Source organism: Ascidia mentula, chromosome 4, assembly GCF_947561715.1.
Source record: "Ascidia mentula chromosome 4, kaAscMent1.1, whole genome shotgun sequence".
Classification (NCBI taxonomy): domain Eukaryota; kingdom Metazoa; phylum Chordata; class Ascidiacea; order Phlebobranchia; family Ascidiidae; genus Ascidia; species Ascidia mentula.
The window spans coordinates 13,037,069-13,061,524 of NC_138569.1; the positions used below are offsets into that span (position 1 = coordinate 13,037,069).

Here is a 24,456-nt window from a genome sequence, read left to right on the forward strand (position 1 = left end):
GCTCCGTAATTACGGCTTGCAATTAGCATGCGGTAGATTTTAGAGTCAATTAGTTGCAAGTACACGATATTTCACCCAGAAATACATGCATGTGGTCCTACTAGTTTTCCAACTAACCTATAGTTTTATATTTCTTTGCAGCTGGCGAGTTTTGGTCTAAGGGACTATATTGCCTCTGAAGTTCATCTTTTCTGTTCTTTAACGTTCTAAGACATGAAAAAAACAGCAGAATTTTTGTCCACTGCTTCAACCTCCAGTCCTTGCATAATTAATTTCCTTCATAGGCCATAGAGTATTGCCGAGATTCGCACAACAGAGCTTAATGCGTGGACAAAAGCGCACTGCTTTGAAAATTGTATTAATTATTCAACATTGCACCTTATGATTTTAAAATGCGCAAATGGAACACAAGCAAGTATCAACTCTCTCACAGCAAATTTAAAATGAAACGTCACTTTATTTGTTACAGACCATTAGATTCAGAGAGTGTCATCAATTATTCAGATCTCGAGTTGGCTACTGTCAGTAATTGCCTGCTTATTTTAACCATATTCCAAATAATTATTACAGTTTATATTTTCCAGGATATCATTAACACACATAAACCTAAAAAAGTAATTGACCAAAATGTTCCTTAAAGAATTCTGATTATGTTCTCACTATTACACTTAGGAACGTTTCAATTCTCTGAAACATACCGTTGCCTATACTTGCACAGATTTTACCGTGGCAACGTTTTCCAACTGGACCACCTCTATTGTGCTACCGAGGTTAAACAAGAGCAAATTAAAGATTTCTGTCACGTCCCGCGAACCATTGCCAATTACTTGTTTGAAGCATGGTTGATCAACAACAACGAGCTGTGTTATTGCGTGGCTTTGCGCGTTTCAGTCTTACGGTAACCAATGTTGCTCAATAGCGTATATATAGTCTCCGTGTTTGGGACAATTGTGTTTCATTTTACAGAACAACTTTGTAAATGTGGGGTATACACGTAGTATCAACAGAGAGTAAACCTTGTGTCACACAATTGAAACGCCGCACATGATTTTAAAACAATACTCATGTGGTATACCATTTTGTCCATAATAATGGTAACTATTGATTAATATGTATTTCCGATGTACATAAAATGATTGCTACGTTGAATGGTGGTTACTAATAATTGTTATTTGGGTGTTATAAATAAAGTTTTCTTTTTCGTTTTCCTGTTGATTCAATATCGTTAACCAACACGTACTGGACGAAGCATGCTTACATTTGACAATAGGAATTTGTATCGTTTTTACCACAGGATCGTGCAAATACGAACGCAAGTATCACACCGAAATCGCCCCCTCAGATGATGTTTCCTCAATTTATGGGTTCCGCCTTGTTTGAATAATTGTGTTTGAAACAATAACGTTTGTCTTTCAATCATGCTATTTGTCCAAATACCATCGAGTTTGATGGATATGTGCGAACGCTTTTGAAATCAATTGCTGTCTTCACGGAATACAAGTAGAGTAGCACCCCCACTCATTTTAGGAACGAGCCGCCATTGTTCTGTTTAGAAGTTGCATGGTCTGCTAAACAACTACCTCACAGTTGTATTGTTCTCTACAAGAAGCATCATAATCCTCAAACCAACATCGCTATTGCGCGTGTGTATAACGCCACAGCCAATTGAAATGTTTATCGCCCAAGCATTTCAGGTAATTAATTCTTAAAGTTAGAAACATGTCTTTTAAACAAGATATATAAGCCACGTTTAACAATGGAGGTTTAACCGATATCCAACAATATCCAAAAAACAACAGACTTGAAATATACTTCTTCGGGTTTTCCAGAACTTTTACCTAATCCGAACGAATTTTTCAGGAATCGAATCCGGATCAATCTAGGTTTGCTAAAATTGCATTTTTCTTTGGAAATTCAACACACATTACCTAACGGCAATCTGTAAACTGACTTTTCAGAATATTAAAAAAAACAGAACTAATTGGAGCATGCAGGGTCATCATTGACCAGAGTCCAAAAAATAAGTTCGCGGGTTTAAGATGCCGAAATATTATTTATTTTGGGAACATTGCCCGATTTTATTCTATTGTTATATAGAATATATTCTATAGAAATATTCTATTGTTGTAGGCATATAACTGAACAGTCCGTTGCATGCTGATGAAGGTGAGGTGAATACGCCGAAAAATACAATCGTTTACAAAAGTTACAATTGAGGATTTTCACCAAAATTGTAAATGATAAAAGGGTAATTTAATTTTGAAATATTGCAAGATGTTCACATGACCAGTGACTTTTGACTGAGGTTTATTGTTTAAGGTCGTAAACATTGCTCATAATATACTCAATTAAGTCGAAATACTTCAAGATAATAAACAAAAAAAAACATAAATTTAAATATAAATGTCTGTCTCGTAGAAAAGAAAAGACTGCATGAATGTCCACATAACTATAATCGATTAAAACGTTTCCACCCACGGCAAAATGCCTATTATGCCAGAACATGTTGGCCAAGAACAATTTCCAATAAATGTCTTGGTGTCATATTGACTGGGGTACGTGCCCTTGAAGTGCATGTGACATGGAAATTTGAAATAAAAAATATTAACTATAAAAATATCATAAACCTTAAACAATTTTTGGCGAAAAAGGAGCCTACAACGGCCATAAATTTTTGAGATACATGTTAACGTTTAAACCGTTGCGAACGTGATCGCGACGTGCAGGAACTGCCAGCGAGGTAGGAATGGGGAGCATTTTGAAACTCGGAGTAGTTTTACATAAAAACAAAGAACACAAGTAAAAGTGCTACAAAATGATTAAGATCATTAACTTGCGTAATAATAAAACTGTTTTACTGGGGCAGGGTATTTTTGTGGTAAGACATTAATGATTGCACTCATATCCTTTTTAAAAATGTCGACTTAAAGTGCATGTGACACGGACATCTACAACAAACATATTTCTAAACTTTTTCGGTTCTACGAAAACATAATAAAGTAGATACGAACAGTTTTAAATATAGGATAAATCCCAAATTACACTTTACCTTCGACTAAACCGAAAATTCGGCAGTTAAGCCGAATAAATTCGGATAAATTATTCCAAACATGTGTGATGTAAAGCGAACTCGAAGGTTACGTACAGCGAGACAAACAGTGCGTCAGGATAATTGTGCTCTATATTTCTTAGTTTTGTTAGTTTAAAGTTTTTTTTCGATGGTCGTTGCCATCCTTCAAAATTAATTGCTAATCATTCACCGAGAACGATTTTCTGCGTGTCCTCCTAAGTCGTCGTTTTTCAAAAGGTTATGCATGGCAATCATAAATGCTTTGACTTACCACTAAAACACCATGCTTTCCCAGTGACAGTTTTATATAAATGACCTCAAAGGTTGAAACAGTGGCCATCTGTCTGCAGCCCAAATTAACAATCATAATCCCTTTGTTGTATTTGTTGTACTGTTTAGTGCAAAACTACTACACTGCTTTCCATTCCTACTGGTCAGGGTCGCTGGCAGTTACTCTATACGACTCTAGCGCCTTGTAGACGTCACGCAACAATTAAAACTCGCTTTCACACGATCACATTCGTAATGGACCAAACGTAACTTTGATCAGCTGCATCTCAGAAACCTGTGGAGGTTTCAAGCTACCTTTTTTGTTAAAAATTGTGAAAAGATATAATCATTTAATAGTCGATTTATTTTTAATTTCAAATATACATGTCACATGCACTTACTGGTTTAAATACAGGGACAAACAGTTGTTGGTTTATTTATCGCTCCAAGTAGTATATACTGAGAGATTGTCGTTTTGACCACTCCTGGCAAGAGATTGGTAATTCATTTTTTAAGGCTGGCCACAACGGCCGAGACCACTTTTAAACCCATATTTTTTATTCGACTCAGCTGCCGAGTGATTAAATTCGTTCCCAATCTAGGTTAAACGATGCGGTACAACACTTGTTAGCGTTCAAGTTCGTTGTTACATAAATATTCGCCACATGGTTTTCGCAGTATTGGTCGTAACTAGAATGTCAAAAACATTAGATACGTCACCACAAAGGTGAGGTTAAAGTTATATCATCACACCAAACATTTTGTCAATGTGACGTGACTAAGCGAAGAAACGCACTTTTTCCGTCCTATTGAAGTATAGAGTAATGTCGCTGCTGCTGTACCTTTTGGTTTGTGGCGTCAAAGTGATATATTTTTCTGTGATGTCACAGCTTGCCCTGGCCTTTATGGTAACGTAATTTTTCTTTTCTTTTGTTTGTAAAACTATTTTTCTATTTGTGACCATTTGGCATCTTCTATATAAGGCGCTTTACCTATGCAAAGAAAGCCTTTTTCTGATGCAACGCCCTTGCATGGCGTCATGGCGAAAAAGGTTTATTAGTAATAGCCTAAATAAAACGCAATGCAGCAACAATGAACTTAAAAGCTTGTGCAAATTTATTTGTAAGTTAGTTTTGCAGTAATTTTTCAGTAATTTCTGTCAAATTAAATGCAGTCCACTTTCCTTTCTAATAATCCTGTAAGAAGTTGTGTGCAATAATAAATTTCTAATCCGGTTTAAACCGAGTTACGCCGCACAGACAGTACAGCACGGGTACAATTTAGGTCGTTTTTGCAGCAGTAGAACTCAGCTCAATATATATGTACAGAGTTCTTGTCAACAATGTATCTTTTTCAACTCTTTGGTTCGCATCGTTTTTGCCAGACAAACTAACTCTAAGCGGACCGCTAACTACAAGTAGATTTAATATAAATTTATTGTGTGTGTCTGTGTGTTGTAAGTCTTTGTTTATTGAGTTCAGGGTTTTGTGCACTAAAAAGAAATGCGCAACAATGACGTATGTATTCCTTTTTACACTACGATTATCACTTTTTTGCACCATAATGGCGTCATCTGTTTGTCAGTGTATCAAATATGTGATTATTCGAATATGTAACGATGTAAAACATTCATTACACGTCCATCGATCGCTGGCAAAAGCAATTTATTCATAATAAATTTGTTAAAAGAGGATTACTGTAAGCACTATGATGGTCCATGAACCTTTTCGGCAATCTCTATTGTTCATCTTTAATCTTTAGGCTGCTAAGGTTCGATATTGATTTGCATTCCTGTCCCACAAATGCAATCCAAGAGATGACTTTATGTTCCTTGTCAATATGTTACGTTGAACAAGACAGGAAGAGCAGGATTTTGCTTTTATATTTGTTAAAAACTTAGTGTGCACTTAATTTCGTTTTTTCCGTTGTGCGTTGGTTTTCATAAACTACATTAAACTTACTTCGAGATGTAAAGAAACGGGCGAAAGATGACTAAGAGGCAATATTTTACTCCTGCTTTTTTCTAAACTTTTTGCTTTGGTCAAGCAATAGGCTTTGACAATGTATTTTATCTGTAAAATACTTTGAAAAATGTATTTTATTCCAATTTATATTTAAAAGGCCTTATGTCTGTTTGCCTGACCTGTTTTCCATTTACAGGGACTAAATCTTTTTGTGTCAACAATGAACGGCTCAGTTGGAGTGAATAAAAGTTTTTATTTGTTGAATTCATCATTTCCCGAAGCCTATGTGCACCCGATAAGCGATGAGATCATGTACACAATGGCCGCTCTTTTTCTAATCACAAGCGTAATTTCTATCGCCGGAAACACATTGGTCATCGCAAGTTTTTGGAGGTAATTAAGGCGTAGGTTATTTTGCACAGACATGGTGAAAGTAAGCCGAAACATTCCGGAACTCTGTTGCACTAAACAAATTCATGTCAGTACGGCGTTCCGGCAAGATACAAGGACTGGGGTGTTCAAACAAGTTAAGAGAAATTTAAATTTAGTTAATTCATTTACTTGTTTAAAACCTCACCCTTAGTTTAACACTTTTGGGTTTATTTTTCATGTAAATTTGGCTGAAACGTAGGAAAAGTATTCTATTTTTACCAATAGTGCCATCTTAATCTGAATAGTGCCAACTTAATCTGATTTTTCTTGAGTAAAAAATGTTTCAAAGAAGGTTATCGATCTACATTTTGACAAACTTTTTGACTTTAGAATTCATCGTCTACGCAAGAAGGCGGCAAATCTTTATACGATTAATCTCGCTTTTGGAAACCTTGTGTTGGGTTTTATTGCTGGAGGAATTGCAGTATATATTCTCAAGGGAACTTTCATCTTGCAATGTCAGCTTTTCAGTAAAAGTGTACCGCATTTTTTGTAGTTTTGTAAAGTGGTTTAAAATGAAGGGTGATTGCACAGTAGTAAGGAATAACCTTGTTGTAAAACACAGGGTAACAAAGTTTAACAAACTTTTTCTCTCAGCTGGATGTTCTGCAAATGGATTTGTTGTTGGATCAGTTCATATTTCAGTTATAATGACAATTACCGCCATGTTGGCTGAGAGATACCATGTCATCTGTCGGAAGAAGACTTGGTGCAAACTCTTCCATCACAACCCAAATCTTATGCTCGTGCTCATTTGGATGTACAGGCAAGATACTACACTCATATCTGTCTTTAGCTGGTAACTGGAAAACCGTCTATTTACATTTGGTCGTTAATCAATTAATATTGCAGCAGCACGGCGCATATTTATTCTGTTTCAATGAAATCAATATAAGGCACATGTTTAAATTACAGTCTACCAGCAAAACCACGAGTTTTAGTGGAGTAGGCAAAAATAAAAAATAAATCTTACAGTTACTTTTTATGCAGCTTTGCATGGAGTACTCCACCGCTTACTCCTTTTGTTCCGAAGTATATTAAGGAACCATTAATGCCGTGCTGTATATTTGATCGATTTACGACATCCATGGCCAACCAGCTTTTCGTCATATCGATGTGCGTATTCGTCTTTTTCTGCCCCCTTGTGTTCATTTGCTATTGTCTGATTCGGATTTACATCTCTGTGCAAGATAGCACAAAATCTTTGGCCCAGCATAAAGTAAGTACATTTGTATACGATATCTGGCGCGCCAAAACTATTGCTATTACCAACAATGATAAACTTTTAGGCAAAAAGAATTGTTGTGTCAAAAAGTCCAGGAGAGAGTCGACGGTGAGAGGATTTAGTTTTTTTACCAAACACATATAATAACTATTGCTAAAGGCATATAACAAAAATTTGTAAAATCTGTAAAAAGAGTAAATAGACTAGCTATTACAAACGCTTACACCGACATTTGTGCGTTACAGATCCAAACACTGCGGAAAAATAGTAGCATCTGCATTGGAAACAAAAGGTTTATAAAACATTCAATTAATTGAACGTAATAGACATAAAGATATATAGCCTGTGACTGGTTTCATTTTAGCAGGTTCTTCAAATTTTAACCGACAAACTTGCGGCAAACAGGAAACTAGACACAGCCAAATAGTAAGACAAACTTAATTGCTGGGTATTTTTCAAAGTATCTATTTATCGTGAATTGACAGGAATGCGATGTTTTTGATTCGAGTGCACAGCTAAACGAAACTACGAGAAATGCACAGGAATCTACAAACACAAAACAGTCAGCTTCGTGCTTACTGGTGGATGGACCGCCAACCCCTCAATTACATCACAAGCTTACAAATAAATCGTCATATTCTAGCATAAAATCTCAAGAGTTTGTCATCCTCAAATCAGCTATTATCTTACTTAGTTTGTTTATATCATCATGGCTTCCTTTTACGATAATTGTCATCTTGAATTTATTGGGGTATGACACAAACGTACTTTTAACAATTGTCATGTATGTGTTTGCAAAGGCCTCATGTATTCACAGCTCTTTAGCTTACATCACTAATGCCCACTTTTTGGAAACTATAAATATGTTGAAAACATGGTCACGGCAATTGACCACAAACACGAGAAGTGGCACACAGTAAATATGGTAGAATTTCTCCATGGCTGTAATCTTTAAATCTAAAATTTATGTTGGGCAGACGATGGGCACGTAAAAAATTTTTCACCAACTTGGTGTATATATCTTCAAGAAAATAAAATTGTCTGTACTTTTTATGTTTGCGTAGTTGGAAGTTAGTTATTTTTAAGCTATTAAAAAGGGAGGTGCATGACAGATGTCTATGTTGAGTGAAATCACTGGTTCGAATTTACTTTAAATTGCGACTAAGTATTGTTTTTAGGCCACAAAATAATTTTTGTAGCGCCATTATGTGACTAATTATCGCCGCATTGTAGTCACTAATATCGTTACAAATACCCACAATTACAACTTCATAGATTTTTTGTTACCATATTTGTCAAAGGACATATCTGGATAAATTTACCAGTGCCTGCCCTTATACATATGTTTTTGTTTCTCTTCCTCTCCTGCAGTTTGTCAACAATACAAAACGTCGCACTGACACATGTTTTTCCGCCAAGAGGGCTGAGCTGATGAAGCCAAGACAACACCTACGGTACAAATTACTCGTAACCAATGACCAGGCCCCAGCCGGTGCGACGTACTATGGAACCTGATCTAACAGCAAATGCGAGCCAATGAATTGAGGGATTTCTATCGTAAAAGGCTGGGATTTACCGACATTGTCATGTAATCTAAATTACAAAAGGTCCTCGCACCGGCACATTTATTTTCTCTCAAAGGCTCGCCAATAGCAGTACAAGTTGTAGCGCTGACCACGCCTGTAAACAGGAGAAGCCATGCTAGAAAAATATTCGTCTTATGTTCAAGCAAAGTAGTAAATTCAGTTGATGTCATTGGATTTAACCTTCGAACAACAAAATGCCTGCAAACAACAAAAACGCGCAATTATTTGTTCATTTATTGATTCATAGGCAGTAGACAAAAATCGCCATAAAAATGATACGTTTCTTAAAAAAAGTTTTTAATTTTGTTCTGTTTACTAGGATTTTAAGCCCTCTAAAACAGTATTTTTCAACCTTTTTGAGCCACGGAACTCTATTTTTATCAAAATAATCTTGCGGAACACCAAATTGTTGGAAGTACTGCGGCATTGTACTTAACCAGCAATAGGCTCGCGCAATTACATTCTTATTGTTACAAAACGAATCTTATTGTTTCACAACAATAAAACATTCAAACTGGTGATAGTGAATGATTATTTTCATAAAAAAAGTGATTTTCGACCCGTGTTCCACGGAACATCAGTTCAACTAATAAATTTCTTGCGGAACACCTGATGATCTTTCACGGAGCACTGGTGTTCCGCGGAACACTGGTTGAAAATCACTGCTATAAAATACGCCAAAATTGCATTTAACCCAATGCATTTTCTATTTTGCGTGTCGGCGCACTTTTAGCAGCGTTTCCGTTAAAATCTATGCGAATGTTGACGGTACAAGTTATGTACAATTTAGTGTAGTATTTAAATTCAAATATTATATGAGGATCACAAATGCCGATCTAGCTATGAGGTGGTTCTGTAGCACCTGCACCTAGTGATGACGAGAATCGGGAATGACTCAGCAAACATGGCACCTGAGACTGTGAGCGTGTGAGTCGACTGTCGCACGTACCACTCAATACGTTTGAGGTAAAGATCCCTAGCACTACAAACCTGAAACTTTACACGAATGTTAAATGGCACCTTATGAGTTACCATGTCAAAAATGGCGTCATCACCTATGACGTAACGAAATTTGCAAGACTTTGAAGTTTTCCTCTCTATACGCGCTACGCCCGCCAACGAACTGCAATAGCATACTCCGTAAGGTACAACACCCAAAAAATCAAAATGTTGTTTGATGAAAATTTACACGTCTCACAAGTAACTCTCATTGCGTCGTGTGACTTTTACTGATTTGTTAAATGCCTTGTTAAACAAACACGCCAAAGTAAACCGCAGTTTTTACGAAAAGAACACAGCAAACAACATGTACTCTTCTTTGATTGAGTTACTTCACCTAGCTCCACCCAAGTTATGTGTTCTGGGATTTGATGAGGTGTTGGGGGAACGTTGTTCACAGGGCAGGGTTCACGCGCATTCTGTTACGCGTTTTTCGAATGTTGTGGGACAGAGAGGTATTTAGAAGGGTGTAAGTGTTGTATCGTAGGGTGTGGTCAGTTGTGAAAGTTTGGGGATGTTATGATTTGTAGGGGTGTCAAAGTCAAATGAGGTGGTGGTCTTTTTAAGTGGTGCTTTGAGGGTGTTTTTAGCCAGGGGTAATGAAGGCTGGATAGAAGGGCAGTCGTAAAACAAGCGTAAAAATATTCCAAAGATGTATGTGCAAAAGTGACCGTTAGGGTCTTATGTCTAATGGAAGGGAGGACTGTTGGCAAGGGGAGAATTTTATGGCAACGAGAAGGTTCATATCTCCCTGCCTGACGCCTCTCCTGACCGGAATGTCCATCGTTGCTGAACCTTGACGATGGCCCGGAAATTGGCGGAAGAGTAAAGAGCAGAAAGGTAATGAAAGGGGAAAAGCGTTAAAATTTCTACTGGGGAGATAGCCACGAAAAAGAAGTGAAGTCAAAGGCTTTTTTGAAGTCAAGAGAAACAAAATATGCAGAGGATACGTGTTTGAAAATGTCGCGTAGATGTTAGATCCGATGTTGAATTTCGAGCTTTTGCGAATTGTTTGGGGGAGAGTATAGAGGGGATAAAGGGTTTGATGCGAAGGTTGATGATTTTATGAAGGATCTTGAGATCGGTGCCAAGAAGGAAGATTGGGCGGTAACTAACAAAAAAGTGTCATACTTGCTTAATTAATGTATAGGGATCTAGCCCTCGGTTAAGGCATTGTTTATTTATCTGCGACAGCAAATTACTTTAGTTGCTGAAAAAGTGAAGCTACTAGCCTCTGATTTACGTCAGCAGATTTTATTTTGAAACATCGATTTCGCCTATGTACGTTACCATAAGCATCGTCAGTTTCTGCAAATACTACGTAATAGTAATAATGATTGCAATGAAACACACACAAAACACCGCTGCAACTGGAAGTCTTTTCTTTACGCCATCTCCTCAAAGCTCAAACTGTGAACTACAGTGTGGTAGCGAACCTGGTAGGTGGTAGCGGAGATGGGGCAAAAAACGCACGCTCACCGGTGACCGTAAAAAACTAAAGTACAAACGAGTGTACCAGGTGCAATAAATGCGACTAAAATAGAAGGGTCGGGATATATTGTGTATTAGTTTTTGGTGGCCAAGATTAAGTTTTACCGGAGCGTATGCAAAAGTATGGGTGTAGTGGTGGGTTTGAGTGAGATCGGCCCCGATTTAGTCCCAGGAGTGCAAGTATGAACTCGATGCTGAGACCGTCGGGGCCTGGGACTTTACCAGTTGTGAAGAGGATGGGACTTTTTAACTTCATGTTGTATTATGGAATTGAAAGGATTTCAAGATATTATTCAGGGATTCTTGGGGAGGTTAGTAAAATCTTTGTTGGGTTTATATAAAAAGGAAGATGTTGCAACAACCTGGTCAGTGTACAGGGTTGCGAAGAAATTGCGGGTGTTTGATAAAATTTCCTTGGTGGTTGAGATGGGGAGTCCATGGTGGCCCAGTGGATCTAGAATTGGGGGGTGCCTGTGTGCTGATAGAAGTTGACTCCAGTAGCAGGTGTAAATAGCCGGTTACAGGACATTGAGGTTGGATTCACACATAAATGTATCGCTGCCGTCTCTCTGGGAACCGCAGCCCTTATAAAGTTTAGGCCTAAAAACCCTAACCCTATAGATTTTGTTATTTTGTTTGAAAACCCCAACCCAATATTAACCAACCTTGTGTTATTTTCAGTTGAAAGTCCTAACCACGACCATTTTACAACCGTAACAAAGCTTTTGATTGAACAGTTTTGATCAAACATTTTTGCTTACCAGTAAAATACACGCTTGAATCGGTGTTAACAAACTGCCGGATCCAAATTATTCGGCCGGATTTTATTGATATCTATCCGGATCTGGCCGGGCCGGATAATTTGGAACTGAGACCTTCACTAATTTCGACCTTTTTGCGTGTATACGAGCGAATTAAGTGGGGTCTTTGATGGGGTCCTAACTTAAAAGTAAAGGTTGCTGCGAGATAGAATTTGGTACGCTTTGTCACAAAGGACATGTCTTTTGATCGATGCAAGTTTCGATTCGATTAGTAGTTTGCTTGTGACGTCACAATATTGCGTAAATCGTCCTAGTTCTAAACGACACTAGGTTTCGCAAAATCAAAATATATCTTTAAACTTATATTAGGTGTAACGTAGAGGTTAGACCTTTCTGGTGATGCCACAATGGACTCTATTGGACCAGTGGTGTTTTTCGTAATAACTGCGGTCTACTTTGGCGTGTTTGTTTAACGAGGCTTTTAACAAATAAGTAAAAGTCACACGACGCAATGCGAGTTACTTGTGAGACGTGTAAATTTCATTAAACAACATTTTGGTTTTGTGGGTGTTGTACCTTACGGAGAATGCTATTGCAGTTCGTTGGCGGGCGTAGCGCGTATGGAGAGGAAAACTTCGAAGTCATAGGTGATGGTGCCATTTTTGGCATGGTAACTCGTAAGGTGTCATATAACATTCGTGTGAAGTTTCAGGTTTGTAGTGCTAGGGATAGCTGAGATATTAGGTGTGGTGCTAAAAGTACACCGGACCCTATGTGGCATAGGCAGTGATAAAACCATATAAGTTATCAACTCCAGCATATGATATTAACAACCGATATGAATATATTTTTTTCTTAATTTTGGTATCGTTACAAAGGTCAGCCTATGATCTATAACGTGTGAAAACATCATGCCGCTACCTCGTAAGGTGGCTGCGTTACCTTCGCTCAAAGTTTTGTTAACTGGCGATTTTTTTTGTCAAGCGATTGGGCCCAGCTGCTTCAGATGTTCAATACTGACCAAAGCAGAACCCATTAGAATAATGCAGTTTACATAAATACATTCCTTTTAGTGCTTTTCATAACTTACTTCTTATCTAACTGTGTCTTATCTGAACTTCAACAAAATAATGAAGAACAAGGTAATTAAAGTGGGAACCCGAAAAAGTCAGTTGGCAATGATTCAAACTGAATGGGTAGTACAAGAGCTGAAAAAGCTTCATGAAGATTTATCAATAGAAATAGGTATGGACAGCTATTTTTAATGTTACCTAATGAAACTTGATCTGATTATTGATTTTTTAGTTCAGATGAGCACTATTGGAGATAAAATTTTGGACAAATCCCTTTCAAAGGTATACTTATAAACTACAACCAAAATTGTCATATAATATCATGAAAGCAATCATATATAATATATGATACCAATTTAATGTTGTTGCGATTATGTATTTACATTAAATTATTATTAATTTTATAGACTGGAGAAAAAAGTCTTTTTACAAAAGAGCTTGAAGATGCCCTACTTGCCCATAAGGTTGATCTTGTTGTTAACTCTTTAAAAGATATGCCATCAACATTACCAGGAAACTTGACAATTTCTGCTGTATCTAGGTAAGGTTTATCACAAAATATTAAATGTTAAATATTGCTTGATATTGTAGCAACATACAGTGTAGTTGTGCATAGTATATTAAAAATAAGGAAAACAATACAACAACGTTGTGCAGTCCGTTGATTTTTGCATTGTTTTTAAACCCATTTTGTGATGTGACAGGCGTGAAGACCCCCGGGATGCAGTCATAATGCATCCAACAAACAAAGAAAAAACTTTGGCAGATCTGGCTGCAGGAAGGCATGTATATATTAACATACATAATATTTGCATCGTGTTCAACAACTAAACTAATTGACTTTACACACAGGAAAACCGCTTACACCACTAAAAAGGCATTTCGTCCATATACTGACGAAAATGACTTGGGTTGTAACAATGCCCCCTGTTTGGAAACAATTACTAGTGCAAGCAATTTGTGGTTTATGGGTCAACGTTAAACAAAGTTTCTGTTTTTCACTGGGATTTTGACAAAAAATTTACAATGGCATTTATTTAGTTTTTAAAACAGACAAAAGTATTTCACAAAAGGGGGTCGCAGGGGATATGCCTAAGTTTGTAGTTATAAAACTGCTTTTTCATGGAAAAGTGTGCTGTTTACTTTAGGTAAAGTTTTACTCTTTACATTAACTTTTGAACAATCTCATTTTGCAGTATTATTGGAACAAGTTCTCTACGTCGTATTGCTCAACTCAAAAAGAAATTTCCTCATTTGAAGTTCAAAAGTATTGTATCCTTACAAGTTTTTTTTTTGTTCCACTTCCCTCTCCCTTTCACAAACTGGTGGTGATCATAACAGATGTAGTATCTGCAAATTACAACTTTTAAGTGATAAACAGCAGTTTACTTTGCGAAGTCAAGATTTACTACAGCAAACAAACATTGTCAGTGTCAAAACCAGCAGTAAACGAATACCAAGATTTTATGAAAAATGTGTTTCTTTGTTATTATTATGTATCATGTGATTTCTTAGCAAATTAATTGTTAGCGAGGTAATCTGAACACTAGACTCCATAAGCTGGACTCTGCAAGCAACTTTTCTGCAATCATACTTGCAGTGGCTGGTATAAAGAGAATGGGGTGGGAAGAACGGATTTCCTACATATTGCCAGTAAAAAAAATAATTAAATATTCTACTTTGGCAATTTTCCCACTAATCCTAATACCAGTTCATTTTCAGACACACTATTGTTTGTATGCTGTTGGCCAAGGTGCTTTAGCCATTGAAACTAGAGCTGATGATGCTGAAAGTATAAAGTTTGTGGAAGAACTTCATGATCGTGACACTGTTATCCGAACAGTAGCTGAACGAGCTTTTTTGAAGACTTTGGTGAGTCTCTTTACTTTGCATATTTATTACCATTACACCATTTTTTCCATTGTAGAATGGTGGATGCTCAGTGCCACTAGCTGTTCATACTTGGATTGAAAACACACAGGTGAGAGTTTAATTCTTGGACTTGCACAGAAACGTTTGTTTAAAACTTTAAAATCACTTCAGTGAATTTTGGAATTGTATTGTTTGATGAAAAGTTGATAAAACACACCTGTGTGTTTGGGATTGTGAAAGGCTAAAATACTGCTGCTAATGAATGCTAATGAAATAATTGGAAATGCAGCTGTATATGACTGGAGGAGTGTTTAATTTAACTGGATCAAGATCACTTGTGGAGACCATGCAAGCTCAGCTCCCAAAGGATGGACAAAATTTGGTTGGTAGCTATGAATGAAATCTTGTGTTAGTTGACTGAAAAAGCAATGGTGTATATTATTATATAGTTATTATGGTTTTATATTATTTTTCTTTAGATGAGCCCTGTTGACCCAGACACATGTTGTGAATTTGCGAGCATTACAACAAGCCATAAATTGCTTGATGCTATGTTTCTCAAAGTTGCTGGCCATCTTGGACGTGATCTTGCTTTGTTTCTACTCAAGAAAGGAGCTAAAGAAATATTGGATGAAGCGCGGGAACAAAATTTGGCCAACTCTGATGATATTGTTTGAATCCCTGGATCATCCCCAGGGGTTTAACAGAGCTGAAACTGCAGCAATCTGTGACCAAGTGGGGTATTAAAAGGTAGTGCAAGTTCATTTAGTCTACATTGTTTTGTTGCGACATATGTATTTACTGGTTAATATCACAAATACATGTTGAAAGTTAGGTCATAACATTTCAATCGCAAGGGGAAGGTACTATGCTCAGTTTGTAAATTTAGCAACTGTTTTTTTAGTATCCCCCACACCTGAATGAATTCTATGTGTGCTTTATTGCTTTAAGGAAAGTGTTACGTAGAATGCTTGCACAAGACTTACCTTGATGAAGTAATTTGCAAATCAATTTTCAATTACGTTTTTCTCTTTTGCATTATTAACTTTTTCACAGACAGCACGGACATTTTAAATAAATTAGTGCTGCTCTAAAATATCCTACAAAACATTTCGTTGTACTGCTATTGCAATGCGTTGTTTGAATCTAATGCAACTGACCTATTTTTTGTTTTTCCTATTTAAACACCGATGCCATATTTGTGTATTTTCAAAATATTCTAAAATTGAGCATAGATTTTGCACTTCGATTTATTGCAAGATGTGAAGCGTCCAAAGTTGTTGCAAGTTAATGAGACCAAATTCAGCAAATATACAAAGTGTTACTGCTGAACTTGCCTGAATCCTTGCAATCCAATTTATTTTATAGGTTTGTGCCCTAATACGAACCTGACACACAATCGCTATCGAAAGTTTTTCACACTTGACCATCATTTAGGAAAAAATGCGTAAAATTGGGCAGTAAATGCTCAACGTGGCACCTGCAATTTTCAACACACCTGGTCAACCTATTGAGCATCAACATGGGCATTGATCTTGAACCACATTGTTTTCACGCTTGACATAACGTAAACAAGCCAACAATTTAAATAGACATCAAATCTGCCAACAATCATTTGCGAAAATGACCTTCCCCGCAGCAGGGACGAGGCAGCAACAAGCAAGCAAAGTGGCCCAATGCCAATCTTCCTTTCACTTTACAAAGGTAGTGTACGCTGTGATTGCAGTCATTATCGAGATAAGCACTCAACAAGATGATAAGATACGGTGATTTTCTTTTTCTCGTTCAAATTGGAGAAAAAAAAAACAATCTTCACATTTTCTGACCGCGTAACTAGGCTTACCATACGTCCCGTCTTAAACACGTTGTCCCACAAATCACATTATGCCCCCACCAACCTAATTATAGGGTGGGTAGCAATTCCCCTAACTCGCGACTCTGCTCTATCGATTGAGCTGCGGGAACTTGGTGGTTATAGAATGGGAAAAGTGGCCAAGTTACAATGAACTAACAAGGGTTCGTGAGTTCACAATTGGCGTAAATAGTGGTTAACAATGGTTTTATTTCATAGCTTAGCTGTGGTGCCGCAACAAGCGAATTTGTAAACATTGTGCTTATTTCCCTGTAAAAAAATGCCGTCATTTTAGTAACTATAATCCCCAAAATCTAATCTGGTGCGAAGTACATCGAAACTTGTGAAAAGCCGCTGGTAAAGTTTTTTTCTTTGGGTCCTTGGGTGTTGGATTTGCTTGTTGCTGTAGATCCTTGGGGGTCGAATTGGATGATAGAATCCTCCCCAAACTGTAGGTTGTCGATAGCGATAGATTCTCAAAAAACCAGTCGTTCCGAGCAGGACATAATTGCAAATAACTCTAGGTTGTCGATACATTACAACCTCTGCAATACGAACGTTTATTCAATGGAAGCGAGTAGAATCGAGCCCAATGCAAAGAGCCGAATGCAAAAACCCCAATGCAAAGAACCCAACGCAAAGGACCTAATTAACAGGCGCACATGACTATTTATACTTGGATTATCGGAAGATTATTGGTTGGTTTAGTCACGTGCCGTTATACATCACTTGGGTTAATATATTACAAGAACAAAGGTGTAGTGTGACATAAGCACAGGAGAACATTTTATGTGGTAAACAGGATGTTAAATGAATCACTTTACCCAAGAACATTCGATGGAAAAATCATTTGGATCACATTATGGGATTATGCAATATTTGTGCAAAGCAACACGCAAAACATTACGCAATACAAGCACTGATGGTTTCTGTGACGTATGTTACACTACCATAGCAAGACGTTTATTTTTATTTTTTCATCGACTTTTACCCCTTCCTTGCTTCTGGAATACGCCAATGACTGTTTTACAGTGCTATGTGCAGCCTTCGGTCCGCCTGTGTTCCAAATTAAGTTGGGAAACATGCGTGGTGCTACAGTATGAAGGAACATCATCCATCTCCAGAGCAAGTGCTGTAATGTGACGTGCTTCAGTTGTGTTGCTGTCTTTTGGTCTGTTCCGTTGCATGCCTGCCCACCCACCTCTGTGCACACCTTGATGCAACTCATTAATTATAGTTCGCACTGATGATGAACACAGCGTTGTTCGAAACGTCTGCTCTTTGTCTAGCACACTTGCTTTGGCTTCCTTGTTTAAGTTATTTTTAGTTGTAACATTTTGTTTGGCAGATTTTGTGACGTGCTAATACAGTTTTAACAATTGCATTTGAATATGGTTTGTTGCACTGATATCATACTACATACACTTTATTGACAAAAACACGCTATTTACAAAGAAATATAAAACAAGTTCATGACAAATACATTCCACACATTTTCACAAAAATGACAACAGTGGCATCCCGCTATGACTCCACTAAAGTGTGCCATCTGCTAACAACTTTTCCTTTAGCTTCTCTCATTTCCAACCAATGCTGTTCATCTGATTCACTGCTGCTGTTTTGTCCAAGGGAAATCCATCCAATCATGAACTTACGTTTTATTGTTCGAGAGCAGTGAACACTGACCATCAGAGACACTTCAGCAAGTTGGAACAGTGCAACCTGTTAAATTCACAAAAAAATGTCAAGAAAACACAAACTGAGTGTGGCCGAAGAAATGGTAAGTGCAAGTTTCAGAATTGTAAAACATCACTATTTTTGCAACCTGAAAGTAAAAGGTTTCCTTAAAAACAGGATTTGGTTGGGAGCGTCGAACAGTTGTTTTGCTTTGGGCCATTTCCTGACATGTAGAGTTGAGCAAAACTATTTTGACATAGGTATCTAAAAAGTTCATTTTTTAAATTCATCAGAGTAGTTCAACTTTACAACCAAGAACATAGTTTACCAGGAGGTTTAGACATCGCCAAATTTCTGAAGTGTGAACCCTTGACCACTTCCACACATAATCTTCCGGTCATTTCGTTGTATGACAAAGACAACAGGAGTTCAGGTAAACTGCCCCCATGAGTTAGTGTTGATATAGATGACATGTCTGTTTCACTCTGTGATGCTGCAGAATCTGGCTCACTCCTCTAAAACAAAACAAATTTTTAATAATGGTGCCTATATAATGCATATTTTGTGATAATCACATACATTTACATCCATCCTTGGCTCTAGCTGTAGGGTTACAGTCAACTGAGGATCTTTGATAAGATTTAACTCATCAAAACGAACTGTTGCCTCACCAATCAACCTATCTTTCACCTGTCAATAATGACAACATTGCATTTGTTATATTTCTCACCATTGTGTTGTTTTTTCACAAAACTTGAAGTTAACCTTTCCTATTCCATAGAGACGCAACCTGAGACCTAGGCCTTTCAGGTCTTCTGGTGAAATTTGTGACAACTTGAATGTTTCAGCAAATCTTGGAGAGTTTATGTGCTGTACTTTAGTTTTGTATCGCTTTCTTTTCGTTGGAAGAACAACCAACCGAACCTGTCCAGAGCATAAAAAAACCATACAAACATTGAACTTTTTTAGATTGAGGTTAACTTACTTGGATAATGCTTGCACCACCCCTGTCTTTAGAAGGAAGGTCGTTTGCTTCAACTATAGTTATCTGCACCTTTCTTTCAGAAACTGAATATTGAAGTGCAATTTCAAGTGTACCACAAGCGGAAATGGGAATGTTGCTTGGTGAAATTGTTAAGTCATCATCATCATCATCATCAGGTCTTGATGGTTTAACTGCAACAGCTGCTGCTATTTCATCCTTAACATAAATTTCATTGGTTTTATGCAGCTGACATGTTTTATTCTTTTATTTACCCTTGAACAGTAAAACAGCATATTTTTACTTTAATCCTTCTTTTTCATCTGCACACATTAACAGAAACTTGTTTAATATATATAGAACTTTGACAAACAAAATACCATGCAATATATAACTCTACAACTTTGCAATTACTTGTTCTAAAGTAGTATTTTTTCATACTTGCATGATTTGGTCAGCTTTGTGCTGTCTTTCATCTAAGTTAATGTTCCATTCTACATCATTGCTATTTCCTGGACTTGGTGAAACTGAGACAGGACTTTCAACCTTAAATGTGATATTGACATTTATATGAGGTAAACATTAAAAAGAAACAGGCACAGCTTTAATTGCACTACAAGTTATTATTTTACATTCAATGTAATCTTTACCAAAAATACAACTGTATAAAACTGTAAATTCTGTGTATATTTTAATTTTGATAACATTTACACTACATATAGTTTATAAATTGCCCTAACACTAATTTCAGATATTAACTTTAATTAAAAGACATGAAAAATGTTTTTTTAAAAAAAATAATTCAGGACATTTCATAACTGGAACAAATTTACATGTATTGAACAAAAAATATTGTTTTGAACTACCTGATCTTTTGAAGTTAAACTGGTAAGCGAACTTCCCAAAGAAGATGCTGACATATCGCCTGGAGTCATTGACACACTTCTTTCTGTTTTAAATTTAAAACATTGTCTGAACTGAAAGTCTATATTTCTGTAAAACTTCACTGTTGTTTGGTACTCAGTATCGGGTACCCAACGGACGTTGACCGCAAGGTACCACAAAGTGGAAATTAGTGTGTCCGCTAGTATAAAAACTAGCACAGTGCCACTGTCAACAGCTGCACTGATGAGACCTTGCAGGTCGAAACAGTGTGTGTACACACCCTGTCTGCAGCTCTCCAATATTATGGCTTTTTTTTGCATATATTTCACAACAATCTTTGTGTATTTGTTATAATGGTGAAAATTTCACCGAGAAAAGCCGATATTTAGACAAAATAAGTATTTTAGGTTCCCTAAACTACATATAATAACCTGCTTCTTAGACTAGGTTTAAAGGGTTTTATGATAATAATAATAATAAATATAATACCTTCATAAACACAGTTATGAGTATTATTGCATAAAATGGAAATCTTACCTACACCATGGGTGTCAAATAATTTAGTGCTTTACATAATTACACACCCAGATTCAGACAACTTTACAAATAATATTACATTGGCTATTTTTATTTACATTTTATTTGTTGCACTGCAGCCTTAAGACAAACCTGCTGAAGAAAATTTTTGGTGGGGTGATGAACTGTTGAGTGACATTTGTGATCTTCGAATAGATTTTTGCATGTGACGAATAGTTTCCTCATCACTGTCTGAACTGGAATCGCTGTCGCCAGAGTCAAAGGAGTTGGCTGCAAAAATTGGCAGGTACATTTGACATGACTTTAAAAACAGAGTTTCCACATGACTGGCCAAAAGAAATGCTGTAGCCTTGTTAAAAACTAAATGCATTTGCATTCCTACATTTCCGAAGGCCTTAAATAAAAATTCTAACGTCTTTATTGTACCTTTTCCATTTGTGGAGGTGACTATTTTGCTACTGCTTGTTTTCGGCACTTCAAAGATACTTCTACTTAAAGCACGAAAAATGTTTTGTATATTTGTGGACGAGCCCGCAACACTGTTACCAGTAACAACATCACGTGAGGATGTCTCGGTTTTATTGATGGGAGTGGTAGTAAAGTCGCGGGCATCACACAAACTATCATCATCCAGGGAATCTAGCGAGTCAAAACTGCTGGACTTTTTAGCTTGATGAGACTTGTTGCTAACCGATGGATCAGCTGACGAAAACGCATCTGACGCCATTTCAATAAAAATGGCACAATAAAAATGCGTCGCCGTTTCTTCGCAATAGTTTTGTCTTAAATGTCATTTTTAACCAATCTATACGCTAGAGTTAGAAAAAATCCTCCACACGCACGTATAGGCTACACACAACAAAAACATTTATACCCAAACGGGCAAAGCTTATGATATGCCTCACTGTACATGAACAAATTATTTTAACGTGGACAAAATCTAGGTACCGTTACGCGTTACCAAAAATCTATGATGGCGTTTTATAATCTTTGCTACAACTTTCATGCAATCAAAATGCAGATAACTGACCATGGCCTCGAAAGTACTGGTACTTTAGAAGCTGGACTGGTGAGTTGGAGAACAGTCTTGAGAAAGCATTTTGTGAGTGTTTGTTTACTTTTGGGGAGGCGCGTTTTGTTGGTTCGGCTTTGTAGCGTTGAAATTCGCTATTGTGTTGGTGCAATAATTTGCCAGCTGGCTATATTTATCCTTACCCACGGCGATTTATTGAGGCAACAGTCGGCGAGACAGGTATTTCTCGAGGAAGAATACCTGACACGTTGCGCAAACAAAAAGTTGATCAATTTGTAACATTTAAATTTGTGCCAGAATAATCAAAATTTAAATATTGCTTTATGTAAGAAACATGTTGCTTGTTTAATCAACACTTTTCTCAAGTTAGCAACATGTTGAAACAGACGAAAGGGCGACCAGAGCCGGCCAAAAGGATCAGAATAAGTCCATCACAACAACATGTTGCTTATGTCGATGTAATAAATCTTCATATAAAAGCGGTTTATAGGTCTTCCAGAAGGGAGGGAGGTGTTAACTATAAAGCCTTGTAGAAAATGTTTCCATAATTTTGCACAAACTCAAAAAACTCCTCTAAAAACAGTAACAAAATATGAACCTTTTTCTCGGTCGTTTTTTTTTACTACAAGCATGTGTAGGACATTTCATACTTTTTTATGTTTTGGTACGGCAACCGGTGTTTTTCCATCAGTTGACATGACATGTGAAGTTCACAGATACAATTAAAATGGGCACTTCAGATGATCAAAAAATCGCAAAATGTTTATGTTTGAAAACATACATGTATAGGGATGTAAAAAAGAAGCCGAACAGGCTTTTAATTCTGTGCACGTAGCTTATACTGTAGGTACACTGTTAAAGATTATAATCCTACCTAACGCTTTGTTTGCTGCTTGGTACTGAGGCTCCAGGAATGCGTCACAGGCGCGGAAGTTTTTAAAGCACGCTTTCTTCGTGAAAAACATGTAGAATAAAACGATGATCGCGCTCACAATAGTAATGATGACAAGAAACCACACTGCCGTTGCTGAAACTGCAAAACGATGAAAGAATGAACAGTACATTATTGTAAATATTTGTTTCTTTGTTAACATCAATCGAGCATCTTGCACCTTTAGTTAATAAATAATTCATTGAGTTAAAATGGCTTCAGGCTCAAACCAGTGGACCACGTTAAACTGGGGGTTAAACTGCAAAAGGGATAAAAAGCTTATAAAACTGAAAGAGGCCACATGCAATGTCAGCATGTAGCCTAAAGATAAAATAAAGTTTTGCTTTGTGTATTCTCTGCTCTGAATAGTAGGCTATGAAACAAATTTACATTTTACAGCAAAATCGAGCTGTTCATTTTAAATAAACCTTTTTTTTATCTTTTTACAGATTAATTACATACCCCCATGCTCTGTACTCAGTTTCATGTTTCATGTAAGCACCAAGCGCAATAAAACAAATCTTCTTACAACGGCATCGAAACAGGTTTTTGTTACTGAACAGAGCCAGCTGCCGCTACTTCGGTATGAGGAAAAAAGAGATCCCGTCAAAGCGGAAATGCCTATCAAACGTCAAACCGAGATATCAACACACCCATTAAAAGTTGAGTTATATACATGAAGAAAGTCAATCTCCGGTTTGTTGGCACATTTTTGTTATTGTTTCTCTGCAATTTGTGTAGCCTACATGTTATATACCAAACAATCCAATTTTTTGATATTATATTGCTGATTAAGACTCGCTTTCGGATTATCATAGTCAAATCTATTGATACTTTTTTAAAGAATTTTCTTAAAATCTGCACCAACCACGACGTTTGATAGTAGGGCAGTATTAAAATCTCATATTTTTTTCAATAGCAAGAATATTTTTCAATTCTTGGTACACGACACAAATGCAGTTTTGGCAAAAGTACAGAAAAGGTGTAATAGTGAAAGCCTGCATGGGCCCATTATTGCGAGGCTTCATGCAACACTTTTTAGATATGAACTTGATCATCCTATAGACAGCATGTGTTGCATTCTGAGCACCCCTAACTATCTGAGTTCCCCTCAAAGTTCGTTGACAGGATCCTTGATCCACTTATACCGATCTCATCAGATGAACAGAAAGATTCGACCATTATTTTTCTTTTATTTCGTTTTGCTTAATTGGGCTTTGGGCATTATATTTATTTAATTTTTTGGGAGGGGTATCAATAGAACCAAACAGACTCTGAATTCACTCCTGTTTCTTTGGTGATACTTGCGAAATCGACCCAATTCCTGTTCAACTGCAACTCCTGGTGTAGCCTAATTGTTGAGGTCGAAATATTTTGGCTCCATGTAATTTGAATTTTTTGTCTCTCAGGCTCCATACCTAGGAGCGCTTAGGGTCTGTCGATGTGGATCAAAGGAAACGTTCTGAGAACCGAGTTGGCGTTTGCGTTTCGATGGGTTTTGCTTTAGCCAGCACGGCCGGGTGGCCACCTTTCGTCACATGCAGCTTGTCGCAACCCATCACCTCCCAGTGCGACTGGCTGCGATCCTACGACAGTCGGTGATTCTCCGTGAGGAAATCACCTTTACATGGGCGCCTGACTCGATAACCTTTATGGTTTTATCGGCGCCCATGCCATTTCATTTGCGTAGTTGCTTTTTTTTCGCAAAATAAGCATGATTTGATTTGATTTATTCAGCTCCGACTAAAACTGTAACTCCGGTTCCGTTCATTGTGGGACTCAAGTGTCTGTTTACACAGGTGGTAATAATCCAGTT

The 24,456-nt window shown here is 37.1% G+C and overlaps 3 protein-coding genes across 4 annotated transcripts; 2 read left to right on the plus strand and 1 right to left on the minus strand.

Annotated features, from left to right (window-relative positions):
- Nucleotides 1–5,524: 5,524 nt before the first annotated feature.
- Nucleotides 5,525–8,476, plus strand: LOC145898113 (melanopsin-like). Its single transcript, XM_082986550.1, has 6 exons — nucleotides 5,525–5,697; nucleotides 6,067–6,194; nucleotides 6,334–6,502; nucleotides 6,727–6,955; nucleotides 7,447–7,877; nucleotides 8,263–8,476. The coding sequence occupies exons 1-6, from the start codon at nucleotides 5,525–5,527 to the stop codon at nucleotides 8,474–8,476; spliced, it is 1,344 nt and encodes a 447-aa protein (XP_082842676.1).
- Nucleotides 8,477–12,875: 4,399 nt separating this feature from the next.
- LOC145899599 (porphobilinogen deaminase-like) lies at nucleotides 12,876–16,042 on the plus strand. The gene is made up of 10 exons (XM_082988457.1): nucleotides 12,876–13,043; nucleotides 13,104–13,153; nucleotides 13,279–13,412; nucleotides 13,576–13,653; nucleotides 14,068–14,143; nucleotides 14,402–14,524; nucleotides 14,594–14,743; nucleotides 14,799–14,852; nucleotides 15,033–15,125; nucleotides 15,223–16,042. The coding sequence occupies exons 1-10, from the start codon at nucleotides 12,929–12,931 to the stop codon at nucleotides 15,418–15,420; spliced, it is 1,071 nt and encodes a 356-aa protein (XP_082844583.1). The 5' UTR covers nucleotides 12,876–12,928; the 3' UTR covers nucleotides 15,421–16,042.
- Nucleotides 16,043–18,009: 1,967 nt separating this feature from the next.
- On the minus strand, nucleotides 18,010–23,224 carry LOC145898869 (synaptotagmin-16-like). Of its 2 annotated transcripts, XM_082987512.1 has the most exons (11): nucleotides 23,103–23,224; nucleotides 22,584–22,742; nucleotides 20,809–20,946; nucleotides 20,121–20,203; nucleotides 19,696–19,800; nucleotides 19,258–19,473; nucleotides 19,038–19,196; nucleotides 18,852–18,962; nucleotides 18,601–18,787; nucleotides 18,421–18,536; nucleotides 18,010–18,317 (listed from the first exon to the last, which is right to left on the minus strand). In XM_082987512.1, the coding sequence occupies exons 1-11, from the start codon at nucleotides 23,125–23,127 to the stop codon at nucleotides 18,120–18,122; spliced, it is 1,497 nt and encodes a 498-aa protein (XP_082843638.1). In that variant the 5' UTR covers nucleotides 23,128–23,224; the 3' UTR covers nucleotides 18,010–18,119. The 2 variants fall into 2 exon arrangements, with proteins under 2 accessions (XP_082843638.1, XP_082843637.1); XM_082987511.1 differs by lacking the exons at nucleotides 22,584–22,742; nucleotides 23,103–23,224 and adding an exon at nucleotides 21,103–21,750.
- Between the last annotated feature and the right edge of the window lie 1,232 nt (nucleotides 23,225–24,456).